This window comes from Gobio gobio (assembly GCF_949357685.1).
Source record: "Gobio gobio genome assembly, chromosome: 6".
Classification (NCBI taxonomy): domain Eukaryota; kingdom Metazoa; phylum Chordata; class Actinopteri; order Cypriniformes; family Gobionidae; genus Gobio; species Gobio gobio.
Genome location: NC_137102.1, coordinates 19,590,640 through 19,614,990, shown reverse-complemented (window position 1 = coordinate 19,614,990; position 24,351 = coordinate 19,590,640). Strand labels below are relative to the sequence as shown.

The window sequence follows — 24,351 nt, the reverse complement described above, 5'->3', positions numbered from 1 at the left end:
ACACACTGTGGGACTAGCTGAAACAAGAGATAGAAGATTGCTTACGCAAATGTAAAATAATGCAATCATCAAACATTAAACAGCATCTAAATCAAAACTGCCTAATGTTGCCAAATGAAATATCGAACCCATGAAGAGGAAACGGCTGTGAAGCTTAGGAGGTGTTGATGCACTCAATCTACTCCATCTGTGTTTTGATCATCATTCTAAGTCTGATCAAGGCTAGTTAGTCTTTAACAAAAATGCAATTTTCACAACTTTTTGTTTAAAATGTTGCCTTTCTTTATGAAACTTACCCACATTCAAGTGTTGATAAAAAAGAATGCATGAGGCTATAATAAAATGTTTTTAATATTAAAGTGTAGTTAAAGGTATATTTCAAGTATAAAAAAATTATATCTACATATAGTATGTAGCATAGTAGTATACTGAAAGTGCAAAAATAATATATAAATAGTAGTGTTATGTTCACTTAAAGACACCTTACAAGTATACTTACAGTATAAAATTACTAAACTAGTAGTTTACTGAGAGTACACTTCAAAGTGTACTTTCATAAACAAAAATTTTTTTTAATGGTTTTTTACCATAAATTTAACATACATTTTTACTGTGTACACGTAATTATTACATTATAAACCTTTAAATTATACAGTTTTGAACTGTAAATTAGACAGTAAACTAAGTGCTGTCCCGTAAAACCTAAAATTTTGCCACCGTATGTTTTACGATAAAGTTTTGGCAACCACAGCTGCCATTTTTTTTTTCTTGTAAATTTTACGGGGATTTTTTTGCAGTGTACTAGTACACATTAATATTAGTATACTTACTACATAAAGTATACTTAAAAATATACTTGAACATTACTTAAGTGTTCTTCATAAAAATTAACTTGAAGTATACTTCTTTTTCATAAGGGAAAAGACGAAGTTTGCCAAGTCAACCTGGCCCTGTAGCCCCAGCTCAGGTTTTTGGCTCAAAACAATCTGACAGCAGAACTGAGCACCCATGAGCAAAGATGGCAGAACTGAAATTGCCTGCTTCCAGAGGTAGCAGCAGCTGAAGCATTTAGATGACTAATGGATGGCTTTCTCCAGGTGTTATGGAGCTTCTTAGGCTAGAATCTGCAGTCTCGCTGTCAGTGTGTACGACCCTTAAGGAGGAATTGAGCAGTGATGATAGATATTAATGATGAGAACAGCTCTGCGCTAATGAACAGAAACAGAGGAAAAGCCTGCTATACTTCCAACAACACATGTGCGACTGTAGCTTTGTGTGTATCTTTCTCAATACAGATATTATTTGAATTGATTTACTTTGTGAAAAAATTATCTTCAAAAGACTTCAAAAGTTGTCCGTCTCACCAGCGATTCGTGAATCCTACCGTAGACAGCATAGTGAAGCTTGTTCTAAGAATAAAGATGTTATGAGTGCTTGTCATGTGCAGTGCCAACTGTAACAAGTAGCTCTCATTCTCTGAGCGCCTACGGGATGCCCACTCCACCAAATAGAAAGAAAAAAGAGCCCATAGACGCACCTCTGAACGATTTACTGGGCTTCCATTAATGCTGCGGCTCAGGGCCAAATACACTGTATGTTTACCACAGTAGAATGTATTTTGAGCCATGCTAAGAAGTACTCTCAACAAATTTGTCAAGTGTACAACTATTGAATGTAATCTGTTGGAATGTGTGCGTGTGTGTATACAGAGATTCACAAATTATATCACAAAATATGACATTAAAAAGTGTATATATCACACATTTTTCTAAAGCGACACTATAGCGGTTAGTTACGTTACACCATGAAGTAACATCTCTCTTGCTTCCCCTGATCCCATTTTTACCAGACCATCTAAAGCATGCCGGGGGGTAATTGAGAAAGAACGTGCTAAAAGTCACATGAGAGGAATCAGTGTCTCATGCGTTAAATCCTGCCTCTTGTTGTTTGCGCATTCTGTATTTGAGAATCGGTCCGAATGAATAAAATGGTGTTAATGGGAAGTATTCATTTACTCGTCCTCTGACTCTCTCTCCTGTCACAGACTTCGCTAAACCATGCCCTCTCGCCACAACTAGTTAAGAAGTAAATAAAACAACTAGATATCATTGCTGAAATGACTTAAGCAAGATCTGTGAAGGTTTTTGTTACTGCGTTGGTTTTAATAAATAGAACATTGTTTGTGTTACAAAATAGAATTATATTGGGCTCTTTTGATAGTAAGTAATGTTTATTTACTTAATCTGGAAAATATGTTAAAAGTAAGTGTAACAACATGCATTTATATTGGGTTAAAAAATAACATCATGCTACATAAATATTATAAATAATATAGTTTTGGGATGTCTGCCTTTACATGCACATGAACTTTAATGTCATCCCATTCTTAATCCGTAGGGTTTAATATGGAGTTGGCCCACCCTTTGTAGCTATAACAGCTTCAACTCTTCTGGGAAGGCTTTCCACAAGGTTTAGGAGTGTGTTTATGAGAATATTTTACCATTTTTCTAGAAGCGCATTTGTGAGGCATCCGACAACTTGCATTGCACTTGGTTATGTAAGGCTTGGATGCAGCTGCTCGGCAATGGAAATCCATTTTATGAAGCTCTCTATGCACAGTTCTTGAGCTAATCTGAAGGCCACACGAAGTTTGGAGGTCTGTAGCTATTGACTTCTGCGCAAGGTGCACCTCAGCATGCGCTGACCCCGCTCTGTGATTTTTTGCTGTTGTTCCCAATTGCTTCCACTTTGTTATAATACCACTAACAGTTGACCGTAGAATATTTAGTAGTGAGGAAATTTCACGAATGGACTTGTTGCACAGGTGGCAACCTATCATGGTACCACACTTGAATTCACTGAGCTCCTGAGAGCGACCCATTCTTTCACAAATGTTTGTAGAAGCAGTCTGCATGCCTAGGTGCTTGATTTTATACACCTATGACCATGGAAGTGATTGAAACACCTGGATTCATTGATTTGGAGGGGTGTCCAAATAACAAACTTTTGGCAACATAGTGTATGTGTAATAACACATACAGTACCGGTCAAAAGTTTAGATGCATTATAATTTTTTTATGTTTTTGAAAGTCTATCAAGCCTGCATTTATTTAATCAAAAATACAGAACGAAAACTATAATATTGTTAAATATTGTACAATTTAAAATAATGTTTTTCTTTTTTAATATACATTTAAATCAAATCTGACTTTTCTGCATCATTACTTCAGTCTTCAGTGTCACATGATCCTTCAGAAATCATTCTAATATGCTGATTTGTCTTTAAAATCACTTCTTTCTGACCCCAAACTTTTAAATTGCAGTATTTATATAATATGTATATAATGTATATAGTTATAATATAAGTGTTGTTGTGAACATTGCAAGGAGGCTGTGCTAGACACTATGTGCAGAGTCTGAATTATTTAAAGTGCAGGATGCCTTGTGTCCAGTCCAGTCATGCAAACAATGTTTAAAATCAATGAGAATATTTATTTCAGTGGTGCAAATGCATTATATTATCTCGGATTCTTTTACCCAACAAAAAGTCTCAATATTTGTATATATTGGCTATGTTTTGGTTTCGTTTTCACTGTGTTCTGTTCCTGTTTTGCCTGTCTGAGTTCCTAGTTAATTTCCTGACTGTTAATTACTTTCTACATATCTGTTTCTATTCACTTTGATTACATTCCCCATGCATTTAAGCCGTGAGGTTCTGTTCCTTCGTATCAGACAGTATCGTCAATGTTAATGTGGTTACATTCTTCTACTGCACTCCGTGTTCTGTTTTTGGATTTATTAAAGACTGTTTTCGTTCAATTCCTCGTCTTCGTGCGCTTTACTTCAACCATACGTGACTGAACTCTTGGCAAAGAAATTAATTCAGTTTCAGTTCATGTTCTACTAGAAAACATCAACAACATAGCTATTGATAAAATTCCCAGATGGGCTGTGTGATTTATCGTGTGGTACTATATTTGTCTGATTTATTTCTGATTTGTGCATTATATAGAGGACATTATATAAAGGTTATAATTGTCTTCAATATCAGTGTGGGGACATCAATTCCCTTTATTTATTCTACATTTGCTGTGTTTTGTGCAACACCAGTGCATTATTTAACTCCAGATATTATTCAGTATTGGAATTGATATTGGCCTTAGTATAGGATAAAAAAAGAAAATGTCACCCACCTCTGTAACACGTTGCTTTACTGATACGGTAAAAGTGGTTTAATTTGTTAACATTGGTTAATGTATTAACTAACATGAACTAACCATGAGCAATACATTTGTTACTATATTTGCTATTCTTTAACGTTAGTTAACAAAAATACAGCTGTTCTTTGTTTGTTCATGTTACTTCACAGTGCATTAACTAATGCTAACAAATACAAGTTTTTTATTTTAATAATGCATTAGTAAATGTTGAAATTAACATGAACTAGTGTTAACTAATAAAATCTTATTGTAAAATGTTACCACTTACTCATATGTTACTACCTTTTCCTAAAAACCTTTATTTTTTATCATATTTTTACTTTTGTAAAGTGGAACTAAAATGCACACCTCAAATAGCTTTAATATAGCTAACTAATTTGTCTAAAGGGTATCTTGACCCTAGATAAGATATTTTGAAAATGACGAGTATCTTGTATCTTGGGAACACAAATTACAAGAATGATGAAACACTAAAAATGCACGATAATATTCATGAGGTCACAAGGTTCAAAATGAAGAATCTTAATTACGGATACTCAACTCAAACCTTCACCACGTCAACACTTTTATTTGATCAACTTTTTATTTTCGACCTGCCACTAGAGCAGGGACCTCAATTATCCACAGCTTAACCATCTGACATTTGAATACAAAACAAAAATTGCAGTGGATATCCGGTGTAGCTGTGAATGAAAGCAGGATGGCAGCCCACCTCCTTATAAATTCTCCTCAACTACCCGACTCTCGGAGTGGAGGAGGGCTACAATTCAAGAGTAATTAGAGTTAAGAAAGTGAAGTCAGTGGAGATATGATTTAATTCTGCTCTGGCATGGGGCCTTCAGCACTACACACTGATTAAAACAAACAAAGGTAGCTGTTGTGCATTCACCTTTCTCCACACTCTTTCCTTCAGAGGTATTCAATCAATACGCCCCATTAGTGACCCTGCCACATGCAAGAAAGTCAATATCACACACAGAAAACATGCACAACACAATGCAATGCACATTAACGCACCCGCAGGAAACTTCAGACAAATGCTCATTAAACCACTGAGAACTATACACCAATCAGGCATATGTTGTAACTAATAGTTATGTAACTAATGCTGCCTTCACGTGCTATCGGAATTATTGTAAATACGAGTTTCCGAGGTAAAAATTGCACTTGAACGCCCTCTGATGTCGTGTTTACCACTGGGAAGTTCGAAAATAATTTTGATACCCAAATTCCTGAGATGGGCATGCCATAAACTTTAAACATGGTGGCGGGGAGAACTACTGCTGTGACAGGTATATGATTTATTCTTTTTTTTACCCCATGGTGGCGCGAAGAACTACTGCTGTGACAGGTATATGATTTATTAGTTTTTATTAACCCGGCTAGATCGTTTAGTCTTGTCGTTAATGTAGTGCATATTGTCATACACGAGTAATCATTTGAAGTGTTTTGTATGTTTTATACACAGTGAAAATTGGCTTTGCCATTTGACCGAAAATGCAGAATCTGGCATCGTAAATGTTTATGGTTGTCAGTGCATGTGATGGGACACTATAATTTTGGTTTTAATAAGATTTTCCCAATAAATATGCAAGAATAAACACAGTGTCCTCCATGATTCCTGGTCATTCCGACAACAAAGCACTTGAATGCTAGACTGGGTAAACCCAGCCTGATCTGCCGGCAATTTGATTTTGCCCTGCAGCTCAGTCTGGAAACCTGTACATTCATTTCTACTGCTTCTGTTACACTTTTGCGGGAACCAATCAAAGACTGGTTTATACACCTGGCGCGCTATTGGCGGGTTTAACACGATGACGGATAGAGAAGCGACGGGTCGTTGCCCGTTGATCACGCCTCTTGTGGACTGATTAGTTGAAGGATTATCCAATTGCATACAGAGTCATTTAATTTATGCTCGTTTATCATGCCTCTTGTGCAGTAGAAAATACAGAGCAGACTCCCCAGACCAATGTTCAATCTTAAATTGAGCTGAGTCTGGTAACAGCCAGACAACTTGAATGCAACAAGCTCGTAATAATAACTTCTAAAGTGGGAAGTAGGACATTTCCGATACCACGTAAAGGCAGCATTATATTGTGTTGGCCCCCCTTTTGTTGCCAAAACAGCCCTGACCAGTTGAGGCATGTACTCCACTAGACCCCTGAAGGTGTGCTGTGGTATCTGGCACCAAGATGTTAGCATCAGATCCGTTAAGTCCTGTAAGTTGCGAGGTGAGGCCTCCATGGATCAGACGTGTTTGTTCAGCACATCCCACAGATGCTCGATTGGATTGAGATCTATAGGGAATTTGGAGGCCAAGTCAACACCTCAAACTCGTTGTTGTGCTCCTCAAACCATTCCTGAACCATTTTTGCTTTGTGGCAGGGCACATTATCCTGCTGAAAGAGGCCACAGCCACCAGGGAATACCGTTTCCATGAAAGGGTGTGCATGGTCTACAACAATGCTAAGATAGGTGGTACGTGTCAAACATCCACATGGATGGCAGGACCCAAGGTTTCCCAGCAGAACATTGCCCAAAGCATCACATTGCCTCTACCAGCTTGCCTTCTTCCGATAGTACATCCTGGTGCCATGTTTTCCACAAGTAAGCGACACACACAAAAGAAAACATGACTCATCAGACCAGGCCACCTTCTTCCATTGCTCTGTGGTCCAGTTCTGATGCTCACATGCCCACTTTTGGCGTTTTTGGTGGTGGAAAGGGGTAAGCATGGGCACCCTGACTGGTCTGCGGCTATGCAGACCCATACGCAACAAACTGCGATGCACTGTGTATTCTGACACCTGTCTATCAGAACCAGCATTAACTTCATAATGCTTCTCAATTTGAGCTACAGTAGCTTGTCTGTTTGATCAGACCACACGGGCCAGCCTTCGCTCCCCACATGCATTGATGAGCCTTGGCCACCCATGACCCTATCGCCGGTTCACCACTGTTCCTTCCTTGGACCACTTTTGATAGATACTTAACGCTGAATGGAAATGCTCCGACCCAGTCGTCTAGCCATCGCTATTTGGCCCTTGTCGAACTAGCTCAAATCCTTACGCTTACCCATTTTTCCTGCTTCTAACACATCAACTTTGAGGACAAAATGTTCACTTGCTGCCTAATATATCCCACCCACTAACAGGTGCAGTGATGAAGAAAATAATGTTATTCACTTCACCTGCCATAATATTATACCTGATCGGTGTACATTACCTAAAGTTAACAAATGAGACCTTATTGTAAAGTGTTACCATTATTTTATATATTTCATTTTTTTTATTTGTTGCATATAAGATAATTATAGTACAATTAATTTTTAACAATTAGAACAGTGTTCATCAGTCACAAAAACAGTGAAGATCTCAATTGGAGTTTAACTTTAATACAAAAACAATAATTTATAGTATTGCAATTTAAAGCTACACTGTGTAACTTTTTTAGTTTATTCTTAGCTAAAAACACTTAGTTCTTTCAAAAAATATATGTGCTCATTAATGTATATTTACTTCTTTCAAGTAATAAAGTATTCTTGTAAGTTTATAATATGCAATTGAAAATGCATATGGGTAAGGGGTTCAAATGCGGGTCGCCATTTTGCCCCTCCATCTTGAAAGTACATTAGGCAAAGAGGGACATACCCGTAAATTAAAGCTTCGCCTTTCGCGTTTTAACACTCGATGGCACCGTGTCGAATGTGGACGAGGTCGAACTGGAAGCCATGTTAATCTTGGACTAAATCGGCCACCGTAGGAGTTAAAACGAAATCGGAATTGAGAGGAACAGAAACTAATATTCACTGGATGGTCATATACCTTTTCACCGCTAGATGGGAGAAAATATCACGCAGTGTAGCTTTAAACAAAACTGCTATAAAATACCATAAAAGGCCACTTAGTCATTTGAAAATGTTAAAAGACTAAAATCAATATTTCAAAGCTGCAAATTTTGAGATGGTAAAATACAGATCAAACTGAATTGTCCTGAAATTCTGTCTTAAATATGGGATGATTTTATATTTCAGATTTCATATTGCTATATTAAACGGAACAGTTGGCAACCCTAATTCCACATCACCACATTACTTTGCCCGCTATGGCCACAGTCCACAGTAATTGCGTGTCAGAAGGCTCCCTCTGCTCACTGTAGCGTTACAGGTGGTTGATGGGAGAAAAAGCCCATTGTGCTGAGCTGATGGAATGCTCAGTCACTCCGCTAAATATGCCACGGCCATCTCCATCGATTTAGTGTCACTTCTCAGATGACAGACCAATTCAGACAAGGTGTACAGCATGGTGGTAGTAATAGGATTTGGACTGCAGAAAAACAATTCAGGAAATACCAGGAGGGATGTGCGCAGTTCACATGGTTCTGAGCGATGGAAGATGAAATGTTGGTAGGGATGCCTTAGTGATTCCTTTAGTCACATGAAATTGGTTTATTGTTGTTGTTATATTACTTTAAATGAAATATACAACAAACCCAATGATCTATATACAGTACTGTATGTATATTTGATGAAGGTTTCTTGTGTATTTGTTGAAAATTAGCATAACCACCATATAGCTTCCTAATTCACTAGGAGATCAATTTCAGCCATTCCTCTTTCCTCTAAAAGCTGAAGCAGTCACTTTTAACAAAGCATTTTGTAGTCATAGAACACTAACAGCCATCCTGGCAGATGGAACGGCAAGGGATAAAACTAGAATATATAAGCAAGCTTTTGGATTTCCATCCTGCATCTTCTTTCCTTCTCCTACTGTATGTGAAAATATCTGCCATTTTTACTTGAATCTTCCTAGCAGTCAGTCATCCGCCTGTTAACAGCAGCGGTCTTTGGCAATAGCAAGCAAAATAAATCATTCTCATTGACAAACATTGGGAAATCGCCAACATTTTTAATGAGAGTGTTTCCACACTTCCTAACTGTACACTCAAAAAAAAATGGTGCTATATGGCACTGAAAGTGGTTCTTGGCTCGTAATCATAGGGGAACCTCTTTAAGTGCAGAATAGCACCAATCTTGGTGCTTCAGTGGTTCTTCAGCGGTTCTTCACCGGTTCTTTGGCTGAGGTGCTATATAGCACTGCTACCATATACAGAACATGTTAAGATATGGTGCTCTGTAGCACCAAAAGTGGTTCCCCTATGATTACGTCCAAGAACCACTTTTAGTGCCATATAGCACCATTTTTTTAGAGTGTAACAGGTTGATTATCAATATGGGTACCGGAACCAGATTCCCCTTGACTGAAATTAAAATATGTAGCCTTGCTGGCTCGTGTTACAAGCCGTCATGTATTGACTGTCTGTGCTGTCTGTTTGTAGTCCCTTTGTAGTTTGTTGCTTATTGTTTCCAGCTGTTTCTATGTGTATTTATAGCCTTCAGGTTTCCCTAGTCGATGATCGAGCTGTGTTTGTCATTGAGTCTCACGTTTCATGTCAAGTCAAGTCATCACCTGGTTTTGTTTATTTTGAATTTGTTCTCATCTGTAGTAAACTGCTCTTGGGTTCCACTCGACTCGCCTACAGTTTACATTACGTGACACAAGCTCATTTCTTCTGGTATGGTTGTGTCTTTGACTTTGGACACTTTTACACAATGGTGGTGTTTCACAAAAACCTAGGGTATGGCGTGATTCCTTCTGGCCATACAACATTCCCAAGTAATCATATACTATCTAAACAAAATATGGACAATAATCCACCACACTAAAAGAATGGAAGGAGTCCACGGACATGAAAAGACTACGAAATCAATGCAAATACTGAAACAGCCCTAAACCTACACCGTGTCCTAACCAAAAGTGATGCGACACGTGAGAAAATTTATCTTTTCCATGTTTATCAGAGTTTTGGTATACTAACCATTTTTTATTTCTGCGGCGTTGCGGCTGGAACTACATACAAATTTGACAATGATAATCTCAGGTGGACAAAAAAGTGTATATTCTGGGATAAAAAAAAGATTGTTTCAGTCACTCAGTATGTATTTTGAATCAGGTTAAAATGGTGTAAGATTCATAAATTTGATAATGTGCTTATCCATTTCACTGTGAATGCAGTCAGTGCGCTTGCAGAGAGAGCTCCGCCCACACACTCTTCTGATTGGCTGTGATTTTTGATTGATTTTGTCGTGTCTCGGATCAAGTCTGGTTTGGATAGACAAATTGCTTGCTGCAGGAAATCTAATCGCGCCGCATATGGTTAGGACACAGTGTTAGGCTGTTTTTAATTTGCTTTTCAAAGCTGCAATTTCTGCCAAAGGCCAACTCAAGTAACAGAACGAAAGAGCAGTATCATGAGCTGTTTATTGCCCCTGTTTCAAGCCAAGCCTGTTGCCTCTGGCTTGGCTTGCTCAGTTGGGGACACTACATTTTTTTAAAAATGTTCAACTAAATATCAAAATAAATCTAATTATTAAACTAAATTAACCATATAAACTAAATTACTGATCTTATTACTGAATTAAAGCCAACACTGTCACTGTATGATAATTGAAATGAACTGATGACATCACCGTTTTCTCCGGAATGGCTATACAGCTGAATAAAATTCTGTTGCATCATTTTCCTGTCTGCATTGTTAAAAGCACTTTATAAATAAAGTTGACTTGACTTGACTTGACTTTTGTCGTAATGCCATACTCTGCCATACGTAAACATCGCCCCTGCTTTTACATTGTAAAACAAAAGTACATTTTTAAGTACAATCAACTTTGTAATTTCAACTTAAATTGCATTAAACATGTTGAATCTTGTATGACTTATAAAAAAGTTGAAAATGACTTAATTTGAAGAGTTAAAGCAATGTAAAAACACATGCTGTTATAACTTACTGATCATATCATTTTTTACAGTGTAACCTTCTTGACTTTTGGAAAATAAAGTCTCTTAACACGGAATTTTCACACACTAAAGAGTTTAATTTATGCACTAACAACGTCATACAGTGTATAAATCATAGACTGTAAAAAAAATATGGACGTCGTGTCCATGACGTCACCCATAGGATTCTGAAGAGCAGTTTTGAAGCGTAAAGTCGGCCGTTGCCATCTTGGCAGCGCGTCACCTCGTGTCACTCCTGGATAACTGAAAATGGGCAAAGAGGTGGGACATTGGTGGAGCTTAAGGGTGTGAACCTACACTGGTCGCACGGTTCGGTTCGATTACGATTATCATGCCATCGATTCGGTTCGGTTCGATATCACGATGCATCACAATGCATTGACGATGCACTGCATTCTCATGTATATAATTTTGTCAGTCAGTTATATGAACTGAACCTTTAATTTTACCTGCTCAAAGAAAACACGCTTCTTGAATGTATCAAACATCAAACAAAACTCAAGTCTGGGCACAGAAGACAACAGGAGCGTTTAGAACAAATACACAATATACTAAAAGCCACTTCAGGAGGTGGTCTGGGCCACATTACAGTGAAAGCTAAAGTCTAAATGCATCTAGTTGTTGAAACATTTTTACTCCCAGTCCTCCCAACAATGCAATTTTTAATGCTAAATTTAACGTGTGAGAGCCTTATGGGCTAGCCTATATGACATGTTATAGCCAGATATGACAGCGGTACTGAAGCACGCATTGCCGCAGAAGAGCAGCTGCGGATCTCTTCATCAAGCCAGCGCACATAAACCACCGCAAATAAAACCGAAAGCAAGTCGCAGGTGCTCAACATACATTCATATTCATTAAAAGTAAAGAAACCGATCTTACCAGTGCTGTTGCCGCGCTCTCTTCTATTGAGGTCTTTGATTTTGAAATTAATAAAATGCAGCTCATATCTGTTGGTTTCGGTGACGTTAACTCTAGTGCGGGAATTGGAGATCGGATTTATATCCGTTTTGCAGAGATACATGTGGCCATGTGTAAATGAAATCGTTTTGATAAATCAGATAGATATCTGATCTGTAAAAATACATGAAATGACCAGGTGTAAACAGGCCGTTTAAGAACTCCAACGTTGATATAATTTGATCCATTTTTGGCTGAGCTGGGTCCACCTTGGATTTCGACCGAATTTCGACCCCCTGCCAAATTATTACCCCCCTCGTTGAAGTCACTAGCTGATTGCCTAATCCTAACCCCACCCCTAATCCTAACCCCTCCCCCACAACTAATCCTAAACCTACCAATACTAGGGGGGTAATAATTTGGCGGAGGTCAGAATTCGGCACGACACCGGCTCACGATGAAAACGACTGACGTGGTTTCTCAAGTGGGATTATTACCCCATGCACATTTTATTTGTGCGTGACATGATTTACACACAGCGCGTGGAGTTCTCCAGGTCGTGCTCACCAGCTTGTTCATAACCTAAATGAATATGTGCCCAGATGTCTGCTTTTAAAGTAGTTGGAGCATTTTGAATTACTCGCACTCACGTCTCGCCTCCCTCTGCCATTGTATGCTACCGCGAAAAAACGCACATGCGTGACAAATGACGGCAGAAAAGCATCAGTACATTATAATTGGTTATGGTCTATTACTGAACCAATACCGAATCGTCCTCGTCTGCATCGCGATGCATCGAAGAAACTATTAATTTCGACACCCCTAGTGGAGCTGAGGTGACGTGATGACTAACAGACAGCAGACAAACGGCTATCCACTTGTCACTCAAAGTGGCCATGCCCTTAATTATGCAGAACTATAAGGCTTTATGTAATGTAAACGAATGAGTTATAAAAAAAGTTAACCCCCCTCACAGTTGTCTTGAAGGGAAAAATTAGCCATATAGCCCAAAACCACGATTTGTACCAGGCTGTAAACATGTTTTTTTCCTGCTGTAAAGCATTTTAACATGGAGCTCAATGAGATTCTGCTCCCTTTTGGAGCCTGTCCCTAGCGGCCAGTCGATGAATTGCAGTTTAAATCACTTCCGTATTGGCTTCAAGATTAACTGGGGGAGGTTGCCGCTTGGAATAAATACATCACAGTTATGTCAATTTTGTCTTAAAGAAATGAACATTTCCATCGCATCTTGACTGACGTATTGTGCTTAAAGGCACAGTTCAATCAAAAATGAAAATTCTGTCATCGTTTACACTCGTTCCAAACCTGTATGAATTTCTTTCTTCTGCTGAACACACACAAAGATATTTTGAAGAATGTCAGTAACCAAACATTTGATGGACCCCATTAGTATGGGGGGAAAATACTATGGAAGTCAATGGAGCATTGCAATAGCATTTGGTGACAGAAATGCCAGTGGTGTAAATGACAATTTGAACATTTCTGGAATAAAATGCGTGTATTACTACAGACTAATTTCACAGGCAGCATTTTATGTCATAAAATTGTTTAGTTTACCATAGTTTTGAACATGAAAGGCATTTGAAATGCAGTATAAATGAACATTTAAAAATCTTGTGAACATGTACAGTAATTATTTAATTATTAAGTAGTAGCCGTGTAATAAGTGATTTGCCCTGCTAAACCTCATGTTTCCTTTTTATTTCCATAGGTGAGCCTCGCAAGTTTGACCCAACATTTAGAGGGCCAGTTTATAACAGGTAAATCAACCTTCATATCCTTTCAGTGTTGCATATTTACATTATTAGTCAACATTATTTCTGACATCATAAACCTCTGATGCTAGTGTCCTCATCATTCAAAAGACTGGATGACCTTTGACCTCTAATTCAAAACAGCCGATGAATGTGGTGATGCATTAAGCACTTGTGGAGTATTTATTGCTATTTTCTGTTGAGTGGAAAAGGGTGAAATACATAAAGTACGTAATTTACAATATCGCAAATAAATATAGACAGTGATTGTTTTTGGAGTAAATAGAAACATTACGTTTTATAGTTTGTCCTTTGGTTTTAATAATATGTGCAACAAAGAGTTAACTGCCCTGACAGTAATGTCTCTGTTCACTTTATTACACCGTTTGCAGTTCTCTTCTCACAGAAATATTCACTGTTGTCATGGAGATGCTCTTCTTACATTCCTTTTTATTGCGTTCATTTGATCTCATATATTTATTGTAAGTGTATACTGTATGTATCATGTGGATCATCAACATGAACAAATCCAATACATCACAGCTGTAGAGGCTTTATAGTCATTTAGCTGGTCTGTAAAACTGGTCTTGATAAAGCTCTGTGTCTTGGGTGTAGCTTATTAATAGATGAATACGTCTATGGCTAAAAGTCATATGCTGTCAGAAAACAGCAAAAATCAGTGGCATTTACTCAGTAAAGTAAGAGTCAGTGAAATCTGAGGAGCTGTGAAGCAATCAAAAGCAGCCGGGCGGCAAACGGAGTCCCAGTAACCCATATAGAGTGATAATGGTCATTAAATAAAGAATGAGGAGACTGTTCACTTCACTAACTGTGTCTATCTGAGGAGCGGAAGGCAGCGAGTGCGGCTAGTCAAAGTGTGGCTGTGGGAGAAAGAAGCTGCTGTCTTGTATTACCACTTTTCAAAAGGGAAGATCACAGTCAGGCAATGTTCAAAGCACAGTGTAATTTCAATGTGATATCATTAGTATTCGTTGGGATCCTTACGTAAAGGGTTGTTCTGTTTGCGTGCAGTCGGATTAACAAAAAATTTACAATATCAGCATAATGAAAGTCCCTGTAATGTAAACTTGTACTTGTACATGTATGTATGAATGGGTTAAAAATATTGATTTATTTATAAAATGAAAAGTATTTATTTATTAGAAAATATAAATATAGATTTTAATTTAAATAATTTTATATTATTTTGTATTACTTAATATTTTGCATGTTTATTAAAGGGATAGTTCACACAAAAATAAAAATGATCCCATGATTTACCCATCCTCAAGCCATCCTAGGTGTATATGACTTTCTTCTTTCAGACGAATACAATCAGAGTTATATTAAAAAATAAGCATTATAAAGGCAGTGATTGGCAGCCCAAAAATGACCGCCTTCCGTATTCAACTTACGAAGAAAGTGTAACGCCTCTCGCAGTTCAAAATGCTTACGCTACGCCCAACGCCATCGTCGCGCCAGTTACGCTTTGAATACGGATGCCGGTCTGCCGGAAGCCAGATATTTTACTTTTTAATGTGTTAAATATGGATATTTTTCTTACAAAAACCCATCAATTCACTTCAGAAGGCCTTTATTAACCCCCCAGAGCCTTGTGGAGTACTTTTTTTAATGGATGGATGCACTTTTTTGGGCTGCCATTATAATGCTTGGAAGAGCCAGGACATTGTTTTAATATAACTCTGAAAACGTCTGAAAGAAGAATGTCATAAACACCTGGGATAGCTTGAGGGTGAATAAATCATGGGGTAATTTTCATTTTTACCCTGCAATTTCAGGTTTTACTCTCCTTGTGGAGATCATTGCCAGAGGATTCATACATTGGTCCTGTAAACATACAATGAATTTGTATGCTTTACGAAAGAGATCATGTAACTAAAAAAAATTGTTGCCCTCCAAATAGGTAAAAAATCGTTTTGCTTCCGGTGCATAGAGCCAAAATAACAAGCAAGAAAATTGCTGACCTCACACTGAATCCAGTCCAGACTAAAAAGAAAGGCTGGCATTTTTTTATTTTATTTTATAAATTGCATGGTGCAAAGTGCACATTTATCGATGCATCTTTTGTAAAAGGTTTATGGCACGATGGGCTTCAATGAGCCCATTAACTTTCTGATATGAATATTTGGATGAGATGATTATACATTTAATGCAAAGCAATTACACAGAGAAAGAGTCCAACACAAGACATTACCCTCAAATGTCTTTTGCTTTTCTTCATTCTGAGTCTTTAACAAGAGAAATTAGCGATGAATAATTCCCTGGCAGAGGTTTGAATGCTTCAGCCATTTAAATTCCTCACCAGCCCCTCTTGGATTCCCTTGAAGTGGGAAGAGGGAGACAGGAGCGATTGGCTCTTGATAGCTGGAGATGTAATTATAGATTGCGCTATATACAGCAAAGCCGCAGTTATTCGGCGCTTTCTCTTTATGTGTGATGATTTGTCTCACCCATTGGTTTCATACTGGAGGAGGTCGGTGAACTTCGCTAATGGGAAGTAGATGACAGTCATATTAAAAGTTAAGAAGTCAAACGGGCTAAAATAACCTATGTGCTTTTACTCTCAGAGTTGTGTGAATCAGCCAATCAGATTAGAGCTTGCCAGCTTGAGAAAGTGCTTTCCAGTTTTTGTGTGCAGTGTGCAACAGATGGTCATGTCGTTTTATGGTCGTTAGCTCCTGCTCTCATTATATCTTCCCAATTATCTTGCACACCTGTGCATCTTGTGCCACATTCCAGACATAGTTGGGAATACCCAAAAGGAAATTTCGATAGTGGCGTGACTCAAATGAAAGGCACAGTTCATCCAAAAATTTTAATTCCGTCATCGTTTACCCTCGTACCAAACCTGTATGAATTTCTTTCTTTTGCTGAACACAAACAAAGGTATTTTGAAGAAAGTCAGTAACCAAACATTTGATGGACCCCATTAGTTTGGAAAAAAATACTATGGTAGTCAATGGGGCATTGCATTCCATCTGTCTTATGCCGCATAATTACAGACATAGTTGGGAATACCCAAATTGACATTTCGAAAGTGGTGTGTCTCAATTTGTGTTTTTCTGTCAATTATGGCAGAAACAAAGTCGTGAATACAAACTTCTCATGTTAAAACAGCTGACGAAAAGCAAGGTGTTTATATATTACATTATAAACAACCGGTCGCATGTGAAAACTGTTTTATAAGGTGATTTTGTATACATTTGTATGATGAGATTCATTAAAAATGTTTTATTAATAAATAAGCGTGAAGGTCTACCCCAAACCCCACCCCTTAAACATAACCATCAGTTGCAAGTAAGCAGATCATATGAAACATAATGAGATTGTATAAATTGATTCTATTTAGCTACCAATTTGCCAAAATGTTAAATAGCCTACTTACGAATTACCATAAGAGTGTGCAGCATAAACCTAATTTCATGGTATACTTTGAAATGATGTCAAGTGACGCTTCTCACTGAGGCCTGGGTTGATAGATCTACTCTGAATTCACAAGTCGGATGTTTGACTTTGAGTGCCATCCCAGTCATTATTTTAAGTGGAATGTGCTTTAATCAGAAAGTTATTATTTATTTCCTGTGTCTACCTACTCCTACTTCCTTGTAATGCTAGCCCAGCGATTAGTCACTGTGCTGTAAATCTCCAGACCTTTGAATCCTTTGTGTAACACCACGTCATTACATGAGTATAATAGTCCTTGCACATGGGCAGCAGTTTCATTCAGGGAGAAACACATGTACTCGACTGGAGCCAGTCTGAGTACTCTGCTGCCTGTTGTCAGCACAGTCAATCTGCCAACCCTCAAAGGACTCACACACACAGCTGTGATATATAGAGCTGCTACTTTTAATAAACTGGCCACCTTAACACACACTTACCAATAGATGTGTCCGAAAGCTGGGAAATGCCTTTGCAGGCAGTATACAGAGACAGGATGACAACATATGAATTTAATGTTTAACCTATGTCACATCCTTGTTAAGATTTTGGTTTCAGATCTATCTGTCTGTCTGTCTGTCTAAGCCTAGCAACTAGCTTAAACATTGCACTGAAATTTCCGCTCCCTAAAAAGTCCCACAATGCACCGCAAAACCCAGGGCGCGTCGATGCGCACTATAGTGAAGTGATGATCATATATAGGGCCCTATTTTAACGATCTGAAACGCAAGTGTCAAAGCGCGAAGCGCAAGTAACTTTGTGGGCGGGTCTCGGCGCTGTTGCTATTTTCCCGGCGGGATAAATGGCTCTTGCGCCCGGCGCAAATCTAAAATGGGTTGGTCTGAAGTAGCTTCATTATTCATAGGTGTGGTTTGGGCGTAACGTGAATAAACCAATCAGAGCGTCATCCAACATTCCCTGTAAAAGCAGGTGGGCAAGTTCCATTATGGATTGCTATTATTATGGCGTATTTACCAGGCGCACGCCAGGAGCGGTTCACAGCCGAGGAGACTGATGTTCTTGTAAGAGCAGTGAAAGACAGAGAAGTTGTGTTGTATGGGGATGGGAGAAACCCACCCAAAATCGCGTCGGTTAAACAGGCGTGGGAGGAAATAGCCATCAGCTGGCATCCCCAGGACGTCGCACCAGTGCCGCAAGCGCTACAATGACATCAGAAGACGGGGAAAGTCCAAGCTTGCCAGCATCAATCGGGCACGCCGTGTAACGGGAGGTGGATCTGCCTCTACTCAGGACCTGACGCCAGCAGAGGACATCGCTGCGTCCACCCTCACCGATTTTTTTTCCTGGTTCTTGACGGACAAACCAATTTGTTAGATGTCCTTATATACATATATGTCTTGCCAGAAGTTGCCACTATTGGGCAAACAGGTCTCCTTAATTATTAGACTACAATTAGCCTGAATAATTTGTAAGCTAGCTTTATGCCTATTTTTTTCACATCTTCGTGGCACACCACAATGATTTCCGTCATCTCATGTGTTAATATTTTTTAGTGTAACAATTTATGATTTGCAAAAATAACTGTTGCATCTGTGTAGATTACATGAGCAAAGTGTATGCGCGTTGTGCACGCTATACATTATGGTCAAGCATGCGCCCTTAAAATAGCATAATGAACAACGCGCAACGCGCCACTGACTTTAGACTAGGTTTTTTCTGGTCAGTGGCGCAATTGTTTAATGGAACAGCAAAATAGCACCAGGGATTGTTTGCGCCGGAACACGCCTCCTTTTTTGCGCTGAACCGCCCAGGTAGCGCAAGTTCATTCACTAGTTTAGCGACGTGCTTCTGTGGAGGGAAAAGCGCGCTTTGCGCGGGTGCAAAATAGGAATGACACATGCGTCGGTGTACAAAGTCAATTGCGCTGGGTGCAAGATAGGGCCCATAGTGCTCATATATGCCCTTCCGGGAAAAGAGCCCGTACGGCCCGTACAAGGACATTCCGCCCTTGTTGATGTCACACAGACCCATACTCGGAAAAACGGTCCGAAACTTGTGAGAAACCGAAAAAAAAAAAAATGCCAAAAATACTCCTTAAAACTTCATTTTTTTGAAGCCAGTTCATGACACCTTTTAACATGCTAGAATCGTGTTAGCAATGCCTAACAGATTGTTTAGGTATTCTTTGACAGATTGTATGTATTTAAAGCCTTCAAACTTCAAGCTTTTAAAACAACTGGCCAGGCTCTCTCAAGCCAATATTAAAGTTTGTCCCAACAAACTTTTTAATCTGTATTGCTGCCTCATTGGATATGCACATTCCACTTTGACCACAAAATTATACATTTTGTTCTTATCCAATTAACAATAATTTCTGTAATTTATACATGAGTTTCATCTGATCAGAAAATAAATACAAACCAGTCAGAAAGGTACAGATTGTATCTTTAAATTTTATTTAAAATGTAAAGGCAGCAATTAGTTAAATTCAATTTAGGGGGTTGAATTCGATTTACTGAGTTTGCGATCAGGGCTGCATTTCCCGATAATGTTGTCTCTTAGTGCGCTACGAAGACTCTAAGGGTATAACTTAACTAAAGGTATCCCATTTCTAGGTGTGTTCCCCGAACTATACCTTAGGAGGTTGCTTAAGGTACACCTTCTTAATTGCGACGTGAGCAGGTGCTGTCCGTGGCGGCAGTGCTGAATTAGTTTATCAATGGCTCAAAAATCGATTATTCACTCTATGCAGGGGCTGTTTAACTGCATTATGTGAGAAAGCGGTGTTCTTTATAATAGAAGCACTTCAGAAATAGTTGCATTTATCACGACTCATGATATCTTACAGTATAAACATAATCCAAATTGCAAACTAAATCTAACCATGGATATTTTAAATCATTTTGAAATGATTTTGCGAACCCGCAACCTCTCATACTTAAACGTATCATGCATCAACCCACTAACTGGCATTATGCCTATGCCATTTATATTAGGCCTATCATAATATATTTTTCCATAGTATTAATTTACTCCACAAGCAGGGTTAATTGCCCGCATCACATTATTGGTGTAAATCACTTTCTGTTATTGGATGACCTACTCAATAAAAGCCGCGGACGGCGCCATCTTTTATTTAGCACAAGTATGTGCTGTATCACTGCCATAGTTTGACCAAACTCCCCTCCACAATCATCCCCTTTAAATAGACTCCATAATTGTTTGCCAGCTGATGTACCTTTGGATAATATAATTAAAAAGCTAACAACCATCAGTGTAATGACAATTGTATTCTTTGCATGAAAAGACTTCAATTAGCAGAATTATATTCGTATAGACTAAGATGTAAAGAAACAGTGGTGGCCACTATCGGAATGAACTGTCAATAGTGATAAGGTATAGCTAAGAGTGGTCTAGACCAACCTTACAAAAGTATGACTCACAGAAGGTATTCTTAACTAAGATCGTTTCGGGAAACATGTATTAACGTTAAGATACACCTAAAGGTATAACTAAAGAACGACGTAGTGTTAAGAAGGTTTCGGGAAATCCAGCTCTGTTCTCTTGCTGTTCTAATAGAATGATTGGGGGATTTTACTGAACCATCAATCACTGCTCTTGATGTGTGAAGTCACTCCTTTATGTCATAATTTAGTGGCAGAAATGTTCAGAAAGCTACTGTACAGCCTCTGTCAAGAGCATCGACAGTCGTAGTGTTGGGCTCTATGGCTTCTGATCTGAATTGAAGAGCTGAAACCAGTGCTTTGGAGATATGATGGGAGCTTGAGAAGAGTTTTTTAGGCGTGCACAATATAGCAGATGCTGATACGGAATAATTTGTTTTATGTTATGGTGCCCAATACTGTAAATCCGTACTTAAACAGCTTTCAATGCTACAGGGTTTCACATGCTTTAAATAAATATTTGGTAACACTTAGTTTAGGGTCCAATTCTCATTATTAACTAGTCGCTTATTAGCATGCATATTGGCTGTTTATTATTACTTATAAAGCACATATTAATGCCTTATTCTGCTTGCCTGACTCTGTCCTCCTACGTACTTGCACTCAATTTTCATTTTCCTTCAGTACTACGTCTGGGACTGCTTATGCTTAGGTTTTCTCCTGAACAATTTTTTACTGGTCCAATCAGCGAACAGAGGGAGTGGCTGAGAGCGATGACGTTGGTGTTGTGCGCTAGTTTGAGTTGTAGTTCAGTAATGGCGGCGGTGAAAGATGCGAGTGTGTGGCACCGCTGACGAATGTCCAGAAGTTAAAGCCAGAGTGTGGCGAGGTGGACGAGCGAGCGAGATCGGTGTGCGTGATTGAGAATGAGACACGTCGTTCTCGAGTCCTTTCATGAGGGAGCACGGAGGCATATAAGGACAAGCGACACCGGTGAAGGACGAGAGAGGACCAGGCCTGGATTTTAAGTTGTGTTTTGTTTACGTTTAGTTATGTATGTGCGCAGCAGTCGTCCGTGAGGGACTGTCGCTTTTACTTTCATTTTGTGTTTATTATTTGATTAAAAGTTGTTAAACGTTCGCCGGTTCCCGACTCCTTCTTCCCTGAACAAACGAACTCCGTTACACGGAGCAAGCAAGAACAATCACTGCTGAGTTTTGTTGGTGGCCATGATGTTGTGGTCCGGGAAAAGTATTTTTCAGCTCACTCCTTTAGTGGCAAAGGAGTTGGCTGAAGCCGTCCGTCTCCCACCACCCGCAAAAAAAAACCTCAGGCGGAATTCCCGACTGCTTTTGACAAACACCAAGGTCGTGTGGTAATGTAATTGCTCTCCGAATCCACATCTCTGAGTTTTCAAGAATATCACTTCAAAATTCACTGTTAGTATCCTTTTTAGACCCCTGCAGAGCACCGTGCGGTTGCATGTGCTGTAATTTGGCTGCGTTTCTAGACTTGCACTTCTTTAAATGCTGGCAAGTGTTTACAAGAGCAAAATATTTCATCACCGCTCAAAAAATAAAAGAAGAAAAGCACGTAAACATTTGAATTGGGCTGTTATTTATGGCAGCATTTATTCTTATCATACCAAGCATAGGACATTTTATTTACAGCATATACAATCGTGTTATGATTGCACGAGATATGCACCACGAGAGCAGCGCGTTCCGATCACAAAGCAAAAACTCTCTTATTATAAATTTATAAAAGCATTTGCACTGATTCTTCTGTTAAAAGTATGTATTATTTGAGCTGTTTAAATTATTTTTTACAGTCATTTTAGGGTTTTATGTATCGTGCATTGCATTGTTATTGCAATAAAGTTGGATATAGATTGGATAAAATTGGATATAGTTTTCACAAAAAAGGTTAGTAGTTTTTTTCCACACTGAAATCAAGCTTTTTGTTTTTCTTGTGGCTGTATTGTTGAGTTACGCTTTGGCCCCATTCACTATTGTAAAGCCTCAGGTCGAAATGTATTTTGAATGTGATCAACATGATGTCAGTTCTGTAAATTGGATATTGATATTTGATATTTTAAATCAGGTTCTAAAACATTATAATGTACAGTAGATGGATAACAGTGTATGTGATTTGGCGTAGGGTTTACTGCTCCTGTAATGAGTAAAAACTGTATATCCAACTGTAAATTATATATCCTGATCCTACACTATATTGACCAAACCATTGAAAAGTTAGGGGCAGAAATGGAAACAAAGTGAACGGCAAAATGGTTGATTGGAGCAAAACTCTATAATTAACATTGAAAGATAAATTTGAACATTTTTGCTGTATCACATCATGCACTGTAAAATCTAATTAGTTAGACTTACTAAAAAAGGATGCAAACCAATTGCCTTAAAAAAACAAGTAAAGTGAAATAGGAATAGTATGTTGTGCTAACAAATGCTTAGTTAGTAAAGAGTTCTAGTTACTAAAAAGTAGAGAGTACTTGATCTTTTACTGTAGAATTACTCTTGACTTAGTAAGCTACCATTGCTGTTACCATTGTTGTGTTTTGCATTTGCAAGAATCAACTGCAAGATATTGTCACAAATATAGAGGGATTATATCAAATTAAAAGTTTCACAGGTGTGACGTTATACGATATAAAGGAAAATATTTCATAGGTTGAAAGGTGACCTTAATTTCTAACTAAATCATTAACTATAGTTAATTACTCAGTCAGAAGCTAGGTCAACTTTTAAAAGCAACCTATTTATTACTTCTCTTCCTTTGAAACCAAATAACTGTGATTTCTTGTTGCATCACTGCATCAATAGCAACAGAGTTATAATAATATGAATGTTTCAAGTGCCAAAGTGAACACTGATCACCATAATGGTGAGTTTTTGTTTTGTTTTGTTTTGTTTTTTGTTTTTTGCTTGACAAAATGGCACTCAAACCAATCAATTAATCTTAACTTGGGTTTTCTGAGTAAACAAGGAATAGTGTGTGAATAGTAAAGATTACTAGATTTTTACAATTAAGTTAAGACATTAAGTAAAGTTTGATTTTACAGTGGACACGGTCTTAGACTATGACCTATCCTGTGACAGATTTCTTTTGACACATTCTGCAATTTATGCTCAGATTCAGAGAAAATGGGATATTAGAATTGATCTTAAGTCAAATCAAATTTGAATCAGCCATTTTTCTCAGTTCCAGTGATGGTGTATCCGAGGGTGAAATCCACAGGGCATATGAGCTGATGGGTGAACCTCTTTAGAAATGTCTCTGAAAAGAGATGAGAGATGAGAGTGGCTTTAGTAGACGGCCGGGCAGCAGGTGAGGTTGTGCTGGAGGAGCATGAAAGCATGAAGATAATCGAGCAGAGACACTGGCAGCACAGAGATGAACAGACTGCAATAATTGACAAGAAATGTATTACAATGAGAGTCGCTCTGAAGGTGTGTGTCTGCATGTTGCTGGGTTGGAAAATAATATAAAGTCCATAGTTAGCTCAGCTGCTTGTTGTAGTCAGTAGAGCTGGGATACTTCCAGAAAGAAGCCGGTATGAACAAAGAAAAAGGTCAAAAGTGCATAAAATGAAATACAGGAAGAGACAGAGGGAAAAAAAACAGTTCAATTATTTAGCAAGAGAGAGATGTGTTTGTAAGAGCAGTTTCTCACGCTGGTTCTCAGACACCTCTGACCAGCTGATGCAGCTCTCTGCTGTTTCTTTGTTCATTCTTGAGATCTCTAAAGCACA

General features: G+C 38.4%; 1 protein-coding gene across 3 annotated transcripts in view; it reads left to right on the top strand.

Moving 5' to 3' along the window:
* The window catches only part of slc44a5a (solute carrier family 44 member 5a), a 141,020-nt gene that overhangs the window by 66,174 nt on the left and 50,495 nt on the right, over window positions 1-24,351 (top strand). For all 3 annotated transcript variants that reach the window (XM_079818568.1, XM_079818566.1, XM_079818567.1), the window contains exon 2: window positions 13,713-13,761. In XM_079818568.1, the coding sequence (XP_079674694.1) occupies window positions 13,713-13,761 (49 nt within the window). The remainder of the gene's footprint in view (window positions 1-13,712; window positions 13,762-24,351) is intronic.